The sequence below is a fragment of the Lytechinus variegatus genome, chromosome 10 (assembly GCF_018143015.1).
Source record: "Lytechinus variegatus isolate NC3 chromosome 10, Lvar_3.0, whole genome shotgun sequence".
In the NCBI taxonomy this organism is placed as follows: domain Eukaryota; kingdom Metazoa; phylum Echinodermata; class Echinoidea; order Temnopleuroida; family Toxopneustidae; genus Lytechinus; species Lytechinus variegatus.
The window spans coordinates 35,936,707-35,951,654 of NC_054749.1; the positions used below are offsets into that span (position 1 = coordinate 35,936,707).

General features: G+C 35.8%; 1 protein-coding gene across 2 annotated transcripts; it reads right to left on the reverse strand.

Annotated features, from left to right (window-relative positions):
* Positions 1-1,135: 1,135 nt before the first annotated feature.
* On the reverse strand, positions 1,136-14,695 carry LOC121422741 (leucine-rich repeat protein lrrA-like). 2 transcript variants are annotated; one of them, XM_041617919.1, is made up of 8 exons: positions 14,628-14,695; positions 9,615-10,668; positions 9,088-9,319; positions 8,502-8,633; positions 7,292-7,408; positions 5,012-5,108; positions 3,412-3,537; positions 1,136-1,592 (listed from the first exon to the last, which is right to left on the reverse strand). In XM_041617919.1, exons 2-8 carry the CDS (start codon positions 10,631-10,633, stop codon positions 1,429-1,431), a joined length of 1,887 nt encoding a protein of 628 aa, XP_041473853.1. In that variant the 5' UTR covers positions 10,634-10,668; positions 14,628-14,695; the 3' UTR covers positions 1,136-1,428. The 2 variants fall into 2 exon arrangements, with proteins under 2 accessions (XP_041473853.1, XP_041473855.1); XM_041617921.1 differs by having other exon boundaries at positions 14,624-14,695.
* Positions 14,696-14,948: the final 253 nt, after the last annotated feature.

Genomic DNA, 14,948 nt, shown 5'->3' on the forward strand with positions numbered 1-14,948 from the left:
AGGCCAACTTGTGATGTCCAGCTGATTTGAATGTAGCTGTATTTCTAAAGTACAGCTGAGGAAAGATAGTGCACACCTGCACTATTAATATCACCAAGAATGTGATTATTTCTCTCATCCATTCATTCTGCAAAACATGATTATTTACATCATATTCCACAAACTGAATTGAGGAACTATACCTGCAATGTAATATCAAATTCATCCATATTTATCAACAGTCAAGTTGTGATTAGAACACAAATAGTGAAACAACCCCCCAAAAAACAAAAACAAAAAAATCAATAATAAATAAATAAAATAAAATAAATAAATACATTAATAAATCTTGTTAATATCAAAATTTATATGCCTGTTTTGTTATTTGCACTAGGGAAATATGCCTCTCCAATAACCTCAACTCCCAACATTTTCTTTATTTAAAACATAACTACCAAAACTTTGAACCATTATTACAGAACAATGTCAGATAAAATTATAAAACTGAATATCCATGATTTATCAATAATATCAATACAGATAATCAGTGAAATTCCTGTTTGCATAATATAAAAATGCTAAAACGATATACTGTTAAAACAAATGCTAACTTCAAGGTCAAAAATTTTAAAATGATTTTTACATTTTACTTGGTTGTTATACTCGTTGTTTTCACGTCTGAAAATGCTTAGTTGATAGATGCTGTACGATGACTTTAATGCCAATATTACTATAATGCCCCAAATGTTAGAACCCTATTACGGCATAAGTTTAGCTATCAGCATTGACAAGTTGCAATTCTCTGACAGTTTCACTGAAATCTCTCTAACCATTTGCAAACAACTGGTTTGTGACTGTTACTTTCAGAGAATCGTAATGTACCACAGCTGATAATCTCAAGTAACCAATGTTTTCAAGGAGGTAGGTACCAATACATAGCAATCTATACATACAGTGTATCACTTACATACATTTAAAGTTGCATTTATCTTTGGGTTAGTATCATAAATCACCATTAATTGCATTAATCTTTGGGTTAATCATAACTATCGCATTCATCACTTGGTTACTCTTACTAGCAATCACATGCATTCATTGTTGGATTACTCTTGTAATAAAAATAACCTTCAATAATATCAATTGAAATTCAAATCTGGGTAGATCTTTTCATCAATAAGCATTAATTGCATTTGTGTTTATGTTGATCATATCGTCAATCACTATCATTTGCATTCATGAGTTGATTTTGTCATCAATCACAATCAGTTGCATTCATGTGTAGCTTAATGAATATGAATATTATCTTTGGATTATTCTCATCAATGATCACCCACAGTTGGATTCATCTTTTGGTAAATCTAGTCATCAATCACCATCAATTGCATTCATCTTTAGGTTGATCTTGTCATCAATCACCATCAATTGCATTCATCCATTTAATACTCGTCATCAATCAGCATCTTCAAATTGGCCATCCTCAAAGTCAAGGTCAAGGTCAGGGACTGGAAGGCATGGAGGGTGATCATCAGACGGTACAAAATTGAATTTGAGAACGTTGGTTCCGATTGGACTTCTCAAAGTTTTATGTTGGTATACAGGAATATCATCATAACCTGTATGGAGATTGGAGAATAGGTGTTATATAATCATGATGTTATTTACACAAGACTTCTCTGGAACAAGATAAAGAGTAGGATTGAGCAAAAAGGGGGAGGGGCAATATTCACACCTGCCAACCTCTGGGAATGAAAAATTGTATTCTGTGATAAAAAAATGTATTTTTCCCCAAAAAAGTGTATTTCATAATAAAATGCTTGGCGCACTCGCTCATCGCGGCACTGAAGCTGCATGCAAGCTAAAATGCGCACTGCTCTTGCTGATAAAAAAAAATAATGAAACATGTGTATATCTCACCCTGGTTTTAACAAAATAATTGAAAAAAAAAACAAGTTACCTAAAATTACAATGATCTAATAATCATATTTGTGTATGTTTTATGAAAAAGAGACATACAGAGATGATTTTTCTCAATAAATTACGATTTTGTAAGAAAAAAATATTATTTATTATTTTTTTTTGACAAAAAACGTATTTTTAACGAAAAAACGTACTGCCGTATTTCGGTTGCAAAATCGTACTGAATGCGCATTAAACATACTGGTTGGTAGGTCTGAATATTGCTGATTAGACAAGGAGACTATAAAAGAGATGAGGGAAAGAATGGGATCTGAATGAAGATAGTTCAAACTTTGACAAGTTGTGCAAACTATTATTGAAGCAGTCAAATAGAAAGACTGATGTAGATGTGACAATAAATTGAGGTTATTTCCTTTTTAGAGGCCAGTGTCATAATGACTTACAAATACACTGGTAACATGGTAGCTTGTTAACTACTATGGATTTTGTTTATTGGCTGCTGAGGCAAGTTATGATGGCAAAGGTATCTAAAAATACTACCAATAATATGCAACATTTATATAGCACATAATACAAATGTTTCTAAGCGCTGCATACTATTACTCCGGCTTTAGCACGGCTACCCTGATCGGGTGCATGGGGCATTCAATGAATTCCTTCCTACCGGGTACACATTTACTACACCTGGGTGGATAGTGGCAGACGTAGATAAACACCTTGCCAAAGGACACAAAGTGCTGCCGTGAGATTTGAACCCCGGACTTCGTGGTTCAAAGTCCGAAGACTTCTACACTGAGCGACAACACCTCTACAATTATGATTAAAAGTCTTATGAGATGGGCAAAATGGTATACTTATTAAATGGATTGTTATCTTAAAGGTCAAGTCCACCTCAGAAAAATGTTGATTTGAATCAATAGAGGAAAATCAGACAAGCACAATGCTGAAAATTTCATCAAAATCGGATGTAAAAAAAGAAAGTTATGACATTTCAAAGTTTCGCTTATATTTAACAAAATAGTTGAGCCAGTTACATTCAAAATAGTTGAGCCAGTTACATTCAAATGAGAGAGTCGATGATGTCACTCACTCACTATTTCTTTTTTTATTGATTGAATTATACAATATTTCAATTTTTACGAATATGACGGTTAGGACCTCCTTGCCTGAAGCACAAAATGCTAAAATAATGGAATTCCACGTGTTCAGGGAGGAATGAAACTTCATTTCACATGACAAAGACAAAAAAAAATATTTCATACAATAAAATACAAAAGAAATAGTGAGCGATGTCATCAGTTCCTCATTTGCATACCGACCGAGATGTGCATATAACTGTTTTGTGAAATGAAGCGAAAATTTAAAATGCCATAACTTTCTTATTTTACATCCGATTTTGATGAAATTTTCAGTGTTATGCTTGTTGAATTTTTCTCTTTTTATTCAAATCAAGTTTTTGTTGGGGTGGACTTGTCCTTTAAAGTCTTTTATGAGATGGGCCAATGGTATACTTACTAAATGGATTGCTATCTTCTAATTCCATATCCCAATCTTCAGGTTCATGGATGACATCATCAAGGCCATGTGTAAACTCTACATCAGTGGTATGACTACAGCTTCCACTAGTCCCTCCATCACTTCCTGTCATAATACATGACAAATTCATCTTCATGAAGGCCAAGATAAAGATTTCATAAAGGCTCAATAACATACAAATAATGCACGTAAGCGTGTGCATGCAGGGCCAAATAATGAACGATGTGTGAGAAGAGCTAATGGATATACCGCACCGTGGTCCGCAAGACCGAGTGCGGTATATTTATTTGGCGAGTCGAGCACAGAGTTCATTCTTTAGGTCCTCTATGCACAAGAATGCGTGCATTATTTGTTTTATACAACCCCCTCCTCCTCCATGTTACTGAGTTGCCCCGAAAGCTATATTTGATCTAAATTCTAAATAATTCCAGACCTCGCACTATCCTGCACTCTGACGTCAGAGTGCAGGATAGTGCATTTTGGATGCAATAGTGCAATTCGCTGAATATCATGTGATCTGATTTGAACCAATCAGATTACAGAACATTCTTGGGAGTTGTATAATGTGAATTATACTAGAGTATCACCATACATGCCAATCTTGAAATTGCTCAGTGGTCATTTTTTGTTTCAACCACTGATTCTCTGTGAACATTTGAAAGCCGATCTTTCGTTTTTTCTAGATATCATCCAAGCATCCCCTCTCAGCTATGTTTTTATTTGCTATTTTAAAGGTAATTTCATCATTTATCTTACATATCTAGTGATTGAATGGATATACTACATTATATCGTGAAAGTCCATTCCATGCTTGAGAAACAAACAATATATAGATATTTGTAGGTTTGCATGGTGGAGTTTATAACGTGGAGGTTTATGGTTCACCTTGGTTAATGTGGAGAAGGGAAGAAAATACAGGCAGAAAGACGTTTCAGCTGGTTGACTGTCCGTCTTCACTCCTGAAGATGGACAGTCAACCTGCCTGAAACGTCGTGTAACCTCTCTTCACTTCATCCTGCTACTACTCAAACCATCGCTACTCAAGCCATATTCAGCTCATCTCATCTGGTTTACAGTCCTTTTCAGGACTTCACTCACTTTCAAGAAAGAATACTTCTAAATTCCTCTTCATCCTATCTCGTCTTTCAATTTCAATCTTTCTGCCTGTATTTCCTCCCCTTCTCCACATTAGACATAATGAACCGTTCACCTTCTCCCATAATATATAGATATATTATTTTAGCATAGAATCACAAAATTCATCCAATAAAACACATTTTTCTTTCAGGCGTAGTGATATAACTAAACTTTAAAATGGACTTTCATTCTAATATCAATACATTTACTTGAAACTTGAATAAACCCCTTGAAACCTAATTTACAAGCTTCTTCAAAAGAGAGAAATCAGTGTTGTTTTTTAGATATTGTGTTCACAAGGTAATTCCATCCCATCAAACACAGCTCAATAACCCCAAACTGTATCATTCATCAGTCAGTATTGAAGGAATATAAAATGAAGAAAACAAAAATTCTTTCAAATTCTTGTTTTGCACAAATGGTATTCATCCTAATAATTTACCTTCATTTTGAGAAGCAGTCAGCATATCCTGATCATTAGAAAGATGTGACTTCCAGATAGAGTCTCCTTTCTTTACAGCGTTCGCAAGGGCACTTGTCTGATAAAACAAAAGAGAAGTATGAAAATTAATAAATCTGATCCAACCCTCCACCACAAAACCAAACAAAATGATAAGAAGCAGTCAGACTTTCAAGATTAAGTCATAAAATGAATAGGAGGAAGTTTAGCGTATCATTTTTGTTATTTTCTTAAAAATGTGCAGTCAAAATCTATGCCTACACTTTTGCCAGATCAAAAAATACACTACAAACCTATAACTTCTAACTTTATCATTATAACCAATGTGACATTTGACCCTGGACCTTGTGCCCTCCAAATCTAATCAGATAAATTTGGTTTTTCTTATAATAGCCTGCAGATTGTCAGATCTTGGGACTAAAATTCCCAGTCTGGTAATAGATTTGGTTCTGTTTGAAATGAACGTAGTTACCACTTGCAATAATCACACAATCATTCAATATCTATAAGTAACATAAATTTAATTCAGAGCGACCAGCTCTATAAATGTACATATAGTTAAAGAAATTGAATAATCAGAAATAGATCATGAATCACATGCATATCAACATAACATCAAACTGTATTCAGCAGTTAACATCAGCATGAATTAACCTACACTGAATATGTTGCAATATGTATCTAATGAGAGTGATTTATTTATATTTAATCAAGGCCTAATAATTTGGCATCCAAACGTGACAATATTTTTGGTTATTAATTCCACCAATTAAGTTTCATCAAAAGAGGGTTTATACTTGGATGAATACATACACTGGACCGTAGTATATCTAATCTGGTTATAATTTATATTGTTCAGAATAAGGACCCCTTCGACATCGTCAATGACTATCGTTGGTCCGATGAATATAGTCGTCTAAGAGCGATCAGCGAGCTGCGGTGGCTTCGACGACGACGCGAAGTAAAGCGAGCGAACTCTCGACGAAAAGCCAGTCCAGAATCGCGGACGAAATGATGAGGGCTGAGAGCCACAGTACGAAGATTGCTACGATGAATCACAAGTCACGAACTCTGAGTTCAAGGATGAAGTACGAGCCCAGCTCGTCCAGTTCTTTGGAACAGTCGTGCCTGGTGAGATGAGGGCAGATGTGGTGGCTTTACCTGGCCTGTGCTGCCTGGATCCAGCCTGCCAACGATGGGGATTAAGACTCCGCTGTGCCTGCACTACACAGCCTGCAACATACACCCAAAGTAATGGCCTACGAGAACCACACCCTCACACTCCGAGTTAAGACCAAATGTGGAAGGGTCTTCCTCTCCCGAGAATCAAACGATTTCTGATTTGCTTTTACTCAAACACCACTCCATCTTGACTCTCACAAAGACAAAGTCATTAACATTCTCAATATTCCTCTGCTTTACTCTTCCACGCTGAACATATCCAATTAAAACTACTTAACTATCCAAGCTTTAATTTCACCTATTCAAAACTCCCATCTCAAACATTCTCAACAATCTTTTCCTCTCATACATAAAAACAAACATCTATAGAATTTTAGAGACCCATTGAACTTAACAAAATATATCAAGTTAAATGACCCACTGCTCATGACCTAAGCTTGTCAAGAAGTCAAAGTAAAATTCTAATCCTTACACCCCAGCGGGTTTGATCACTTACTTAAAGATACAGTTGATTGACTCTGGGACTTTGACAAGAGTCAACCACCCAAATTCCTTTTATTATATACAAGCTGAATGGTTACTAGGGGTTAACACTAAATAGACTTACAGTCACATTGTGACAGGCTTACAGTTTATAACTCAAATTCTTATTAGGTTACCATAAATATATGAAAATTTCATGATTGTAAAAGGTGCTTAGGCCTTGAATTTGTGACCCCCAAAACTAATAATTAAAGTTCTTTAGTTACAGGGAGAATGAGGGTATTTGGTGACCTTTGATCTACTGACCAAAAAATCTAATAGAAATAATTAATCATTGAAGTGAAGATATTTAAAGAAACATGAAATAGCATATAAAAGACAAACAGTCCTTTGTGTATTTTTAAGTACAGCGGATACATTAGTGTTAACTGCATTAAATGTGTCAATATACACCAAAAGAGCATAAATCAGCCACATTTACTACAGTTATTCCACCATACTCACATTAATCAATTCTTTTTTTTACAAAGGCAGAGTTTGAATATGTAGAATTCCCTCATTCACAGACTCTGTAAAAGAAGCTGTCCAAATAGTTACCATCTTGTCAGTATCATGAAACTCTGTAGTCTTGATAAACTTGTGAATGCCATCAGCAGGATACTTAGCCCTTGAGTCTAGGTTCAGCACTTCAGGAATATCAAGCTCAAAGTCATTCTGAGTCAAAGAAAAAAACAGAAATACCACTATTACTAGAGCATTCAATAACTGAAGTACTTTTTTATTTTGAAACATTCAAGAGTGTATCTCCTGTATGTAACAGAAATTTCAAAGGGAAAATAAGCATTTCTGAATCCTCAAATTACAAGGCAATCCTAGCTCCTCTTCCTTTAATCTTTTTTTTTTCAACATTAAAGGGGTGGTCCAGGTTAAAATATTTATAGCTTAATACACAGAGTAGAACTCACTGAGCAAAACGCTGAAAATTTCATCAAAATCAGATAACAAATAATAAAGTTATTGAAGTTTAAAGTTTAGCAATATTTTGTGAAAACAGTCATCATGAATATTCATTAGGCGAGCTTTTGATGTCACATCTCCCCTTTCCGTTTTCTTATGTTATTACATAAAATCATTTTTTTTCATTATTTCATACTTGTGTGAATAAAATGTCTCCCTCATAATGAAATAAGTTGCAGCAATAAATATCTAATGCACTAAATCAGTTGTCAATCCCATTTTTCTAGTTCTTGGAGGAAAAATTTCATACAATAAAATACAAAAAAACAAGTGGAGACGTGACATCATCAGCCCACCTAATGAATATTCATGACGACTGTTTTTACGAAATATTACTAAACTTTAAAATTCGATCGAAACTTTGCTATTTGTTCAGCATTTTGCTCAGTGAATTCTACTCTATTTATTAAGCTATATATACTTTCAGCCTGGACCACCCCTTTAAAACATTCAAGAAGATTTAAAATTTTCAGATATCATTAAAGGTTATCAGTTTAATTCATCCAGAAATTGGAGTAATAAAATATATTACAATACTTCAGAATAATCGACTACACAATATTGTACAGTGACATACATGCTGATTTTTGTCAGAAACACAGCTAGCTGTCAACATTTCAGGGGGCAGATTCTAATCTGCAGGGAAGTGCTCATTATGAGAGACGTAGAATGTTTTTGCAAGAGAAGTGAAGAAAGTGTGCCAGTAAAGTGATCAACTTCCAACAAATAATGAGTGAAGAACTCAATATGAAAGGGCCAAAGAGTAAATTTCGGGTTTTCCCCAACTTACATCATCTAAAGCAACTCTGACTAGACTAGTTAGTTTGTTGAGGCATGCAGGGAACTCCCTTAGATGATTGTCAACCAGATCAAGAGTTTGAAGATTCACTAGCTGCTCAAATGATGCAGGAAGTTCTTTCAGCTATATAAAAATACAAGTTCATAGTATGGTATTGGACAACATGAGAAAAAAAATATGTCAGATGTCAAACTTTTGCACAGTAATCATAACATATTACTAATCAAAATCAAAACATGATATTCATAATTATGGTTTACAACTATGCTTTCATTTTACTGATTACTTTTGATAAATGTATTCCTTCAAATTTTGCTACAGATGAATAGATATTTTACAACAGTATGTCGCAAAAATGATATTCGCTAGTGTATGTGTGCAGGCAAGCAAAGGAATAGTAAAGCTTTCCCACATTATCATACCATTCTACAACCATTCATTCTCCCAGAATACCAATTAATCACTCTGAACAGACTCAAGAAAATATGGATGTCCCAAAGCATATCACTTAAGAAATTATAGGGGTGATTCAGACTGTGATGAGGATGATGTATTTCCTACATTGGATCTCACTCACCTGGTTTGCATTGATTCTAAGTCTCTCTAGTAATCTCAGGTTACCAAAGTTCTCTGGAAGGCATTCAATATTGTTCTTAGACAGGAGACACGTCTTCAGTGAACGCAAGCAGCCAAAAGATGCTGGAAGCCTCCTCAGAACATTCTGCCCAAGATCAAGGTATTCCAAGGAACTTAAATCACCAAAACTATTCGGGAGACTATGCAGGTGATTTTCATCCAGTCGTAAATGTCTGTAAATAGTATGATTAAAAACAGATTAATTTTCAAATGTTTAAAGCATGTGATAAGAACTTTAAGGGGAATTGAAAATGCTTTTGCTATTTCTAAATTAATAATTTAGTTACAAACATAAACAAAGCACAAAGGTAACATGCAAACTTAAAATAGGACACAAATATATTCAAGGCTAAGATGAGGTGCACTGAGGGAAATCAACAATAAAATCCAAACCCCTAGTCTTGGTGGTCTCGGATTAATCCAAACCCTGAACTTTATTTCGAGAATATGAATATGAAACATAATTACCTGAGGTTCATCATCTGTCCGAAAGATTCCGGAAGCTGTACGATGCGATTACCATTCTGAAAGGCCCTCCTCTCAATTTCCATAATGTGGCTCCCAAAATGAAGAGTTTCAACCTTTCTCAGCTGTCCAATACCTTCGGGAAGTTGATCAAGGAAATTTGCACCAACATCCATGTGTCTTAAAGTGTTTCCGCTTACGATCCCAAAATTTTCTGGAAGCTCATGTTCTATGTAATTGTTTCCTAGATAGATTTCCTGGATTTGAGTGAGTTCTGCGATCCAAGGAGGAAACTTCTTCAGAAGATTGTCAGCAGCAGTGAACTTCACCAGGCACCTGGATGCTGATGCCAGCCGAGGGGTCAATTCTTGAAGATAGTTGTTGGATACATCTACATACTGTAATGAGGGCAAATCTCCAAAGCTATCTGGTAACTCCAGAAGTTTGTTCCTGCCAATATTCAAGATTGCTAGATTCCTGAGGTTACCAAAGTTTACAGGCAGAGTTTCAAGGTGATTTTCACTTGCTTCAAGGGTGTGTAAATTCTCCAAATCTCCCAGAGTGCTTGGGAAGTCACTTAGTTGGTTGTCTTCTACAGTTAAATTCCTGAGATTTTTAAGATGACAGATCTCTGGAGACAAATGTTTTAATCTGTTCCCGAGCAGGTGAAGTTCCTCCAATCTGTGGAGCTGAAAGAGAGCAGTGGAGAGCACCGCAATCTCATTTTCATTGGCAGACAGAATTCTGAGCTCTTCAAGGCTCCCTATAGAAGATGGCAATTCTTTCAAATCGTTTCCACTCAAACTAAGAATTTGTATTCTCGGGAGAGCACTGGATAAATCTACCGGCAATGTAGACAGGCTGTTGTAATTCAAATTCAGCTCTGTGATATTGCTGATGCAAGTACCTGCTACTTTAAGAGCACCAATGTCAAAATGAGACAATCCCTGAGATTCCAGATCAACTGATTCATCTTGTACACTCCCCTCTTCAGCAGTACACTTTCCACCCCTGTACATCATTCCACCACACAAAAGACTCCTCTTAAGAATGTTTCCTGTAATGAGGAAAGAGAAATGAAAATTATGTTAACCAAAAATCAAAAGGATATTACAGGACAAGTCCACCCCAACAAAAAGTTTATTTGATTAAAAAGAGAAAAATCCATCAAACATAACACTAAAGAAATTTCATCAAATTGGATGTGAATTAAGAAAGTTAGGACATTTTAAAGTTTTGTTTACTTTCACAAGACAGCTATACGCACATCCTGGTCAGTGAGGAGACTGATGACATCATCCACTCACTATTTCTTTTGTATTTTATTATATGAAATGTTCTAATTTTCTCCTCATTATCAAGTGAAACAACGATAATTCCTCCCTGAACATACAGAAATAGCACTGTTTAATACCATAGGTTCAGTCAAGTTGGTCCATATTGTCAAATTTGTAAAATATGAAATATTGTATAATTCAAACAATAAAAAACAAAAGAAATAGTGAGGGACATCATCAACTGTCTCATCAGCATGTCACTGAGATGCATCACTGCTTTTTGAAAAATAGCAAAATTTAAGATGTCATAACATTCTTATTTTACATCTGATTTTGAGGAAATTTTCAGCATTACGCTAGTTTGATTTTTCTCTATTTATTCAAAATCAATATTTTCCTCTGGTGGACTTGATCTTTAAATAAAAGAGGGCAGTGTTAAAAACACTACGGTAATACCTATATAATCTGTTCAGCCAAGCTTTTTTAACTCTTGTTAAGTCTCCAAAATCTGTAGAATGTGCACATACCAGGATTACAGAGGTCTGAGTGTCACAATTTAATATTTTTTTCCGGAAGACAGCAAATATTGATTTGAATTCGGACAATATTCCCTTTGGTAATTTCTTTCAGTTCTGAATAAAATTCCTCCAGATTGTGGAAAAATGCTAAAATTTAGAAAAACAATATTCCAGGAAACGTTACAAAGTTACATCCCAAAGTTTTGAAAGTGATAAGACAAGCAAATTCCTATTTCTAAACCTTATTCTTTGCATTTCTGTTAACATTTTGCTAACTATGACTGACAATTTCTCTGATTTTTCTCCTTTTAAGAAAACAAATTTATCATCATGCTTAAGTTTTCCTGCAATTTTTAGAAATAGAGGCAAAGAAAGAAAATTAGGAATTAGGGTCAGTCGGCACTCGTCTTTTGCGGGTCAAATGCGAACAAAAATATAAAAAGTTGCCGGGTTTCAAAGTTCAACTTCAAGCAAATTTCCCCATCACAAATTGGTTGTAAATTTGACATAGCAAGTCCCTCAATCACAATTTCAAGGTCAATAATATGCCTATCACTTTTCCGAATATCACGATTGGGAACGGCTGTATTTCGGCTTCGATCTCGACGTCACCGTTCGAATCCTCAGCTCAGATATGGCTTACCTTAGCTTTGCCATAATTTTGATATGGACTGATGTCAGTGACCAAATCATGCAAACAAGTGGCAAACGGGTGAGCTGCCACAGGCAAATCTTTTGTTCGCTAACTTCAGTCTATATCAACAGTACAGGCGCACAGCCAATATTGGAGACTGTCTCCCATGAGAGAGATTATATCCAATATCAGAGACTTTAAAGTAGACAACCGAAGAATCAAAAGTATTTTATAATGACTTTCTTTGGTCATCATTGTAAAGGGGAAGTATTACTACATGTAATCAGATATATAACTTCACCTTTTAAAATAGTGATTAGAGTTTGCAGAAATCAGCTCTCAAAAATGACTTATTTTCATGGCATATTTCTGCCTTCGTCCGTCCTCTGGCGAGCTCCAGCTGAGTGACGTCACACCACGAGCAGTGAGCAGCTGAGCTGACAGCAGCCCATTGAAGACGATCTTTCCAATCAGCGTTTTTTGCTCTTAGAATAGTTTATTCCTCTCAAGATTGGTCTTATTACATAGATAAAAGTTTGAATTTTCTGAACAGTAAAATGAAATGCACATTTAACATATTTTGGTAACCGATATTTAGCTTAGAAAAAATTATTTGTTTTCAAGAAATATACGTGAATAAACAAAGCATATTTTCACTTAGAAATCATGCTTGCACCACATTGATATTATTATCAATATAAAGCGTAGACATTCGTCTTCACAACTGAATAAAAATTATGAAATTTAATTACGTAGCAAGTTCAGGAACCACAAAAAAACACGGCAAATTATGATCGCGAAATGATTGAAATTGCAGTTGGATTGCCGAAGCATTGCGAGGCAACAGCAGCGAACGCACTATGTACATATATTGTTATGAACGCGGTATAGGTAAGGACATGGTCTGTGGACAAATCTGTACGCACGCAGATTTTTTTATGAGTGCGGGGATCCTGGTTCGAAACTCTTTGATTTTTTTTTTGGTTCTGGAATTTTTTTTTTTTAATTATATTCCTTCCCCATTCCTATCAGCTCTTTTTTCTCTTTTTATTTTCATGTGAGATTCTATTCAGTCCTGTATTTATTAAATCTTACTTCTTAATTGCTGCTTTTGATTTTCAAGTTCTTGATTAGATTCTCTACTTATATTATTTGGGCAGCGACTCACTCACTCACTGACTGGAGTGGAGCAACACAATGACGACTGCAGTGGACAAAATTGGTCTTTACAGTCCACAATTCAATAAAAACGGGCAAAGGAACACAGTTCTGATTCACGTTTGGTCTGAAGTTGTCGAAAACAGAAATTGAATATCACATTACATGAAGAAAACGGTAAATTCGGAAGATATTGAACACTGAGGTCAGTAAGGTGATTCAGTGCATGATGCACAGAGAGATGATGAGCACGTCGATTGTGTGACGTCATTATTCTCGACCGTTTTCGGCTGCGTGATTGTCGGTCTGGGGGGCTGAGAAGGGTGTCTAATAATTTCATTTCTTGCATTTCCATGACATCTATAAGACTTTTTAGTGACATATTTGTGTATAAAAAGACAATACCTTTCCATCCATATATAATTTGTCTATAATCATCACTTTCGTGAATTTTCTTTGTGTGTCTACTTTAATAAAGAATTTGGGTATCCAATTTCAGAGACAGTCTTCAGTTTGGGAGACACATTTCCTTTGTTTACATTTGCTTCAAAAGGATTACCTTGGCGGCAAATAAAAATGTGATAAGCAGATTCCTCATGAAATATTACCCCTTTTCACAGTCAACTTTGAAAATTCACCGTCTACTTTTTTAAAGGATTTTTGTTGTCATCCACACACAAAACAAATGGGCTTCTGACAATGGGACAAAAGGTTGGGTGGAAAAAAAATCATGCTTTTGTTGCTGTTTCTTTTGTTCTTTTGCAAAGCAAGTTTCCAATATGGGAGATTGTCTCCCATATTGAGTCTTCCATATTGGCCGTGCGCCTATATACTGATCATGGCAAAGCCAAAGTAAAGCGAAATGATGTCTGAGCGGGAATTTGAACGATAACGTCAAGATGAGCCAAAATACAGCCGTTCCCGATCACAATATTTGGAGAAGCAACTGGCATATATTGCTTATTGACCTAAAAGAGAGGAGATATTGTCAAATTTATTGATGACTTTTTTGTGAACAATTCCTGAGCAGGCACTGCAGAAATTTGCTCAAGCCTCGAACTTGATCTTGAATGAACAGTGGGAAACTGCATTAGCATATTGACATCATTCCTATAATGTGTCAAACCGAGACAGTTCTCATGTCAGAAATTACAATTTAAAGCACAAAGACAAGGTGAAATTTTGCAGTCAATTTTGGAACGGAGCACGCGGCTCGCCTAGCCCGGTTCTAGCCCGCTGCGGCCCGGCCCCCGGCCCGGAGAGGTCGGGGGAGCTCCTCCTCGAGTTAGTGCTTGCCACAGGCACAGCCGCTGCCTCGCACGCGACATGACCGTTCTGCTCTCTGCGCCCAATTCTGTTTTGTTAACCAATTTTCCAGCACAACAAAATAAAAACTGATGCTCTCAAATTAGTAGGCATACCTACCGACCTGTGACTTTGGAAAATCCTTTCCCGGGTAAAGTGACAACCAATATAAATTCAGTGTTCTCCCGTTTTCTAATAGGCAGTGTATACAGCCACACGCGTGTGTCTTTACCATCCAGCCACACGCGTGTGGTTATATCCCATAGAGATGTATCTCTATGTTATATCCAGAACACCTATCTGTGGATACCGCCACACGCCGCCAGTAATAACAGTAAAACGCGTGCATATAGGTCTGACCGTCTATATCACGATCAAAATAACCTCATTTCTTCATTAAATTCTTACATTCTAAACCACTCTGATTTCTTTAAATCGTTTCAAT

Bases quoted from the DNA above. Each gene is read 5' to 3' on its own strand.
- LOC121422741 (XM_041617919.1), bottom strand. From the start codon at position 10,633: ATGATGTACAGGGGTGGAAAGTGTACTGCTGAAGAGGGGAGTGTACAA. The intron at 8,634-9,087 runs GTGAGTGAGATC...ATTTTTATATAG, and splicing joins TTAGAATCAATGCAAACCAG to CTGAAAGAACTTCCTGCATC. The intron at 1,593-3,411 runs GTAAGTATACCA...ATCTCCATACAG, and splicing joins AGAAGATAGCAATCCATTTA to GTTATGATGATATTCCTGTA.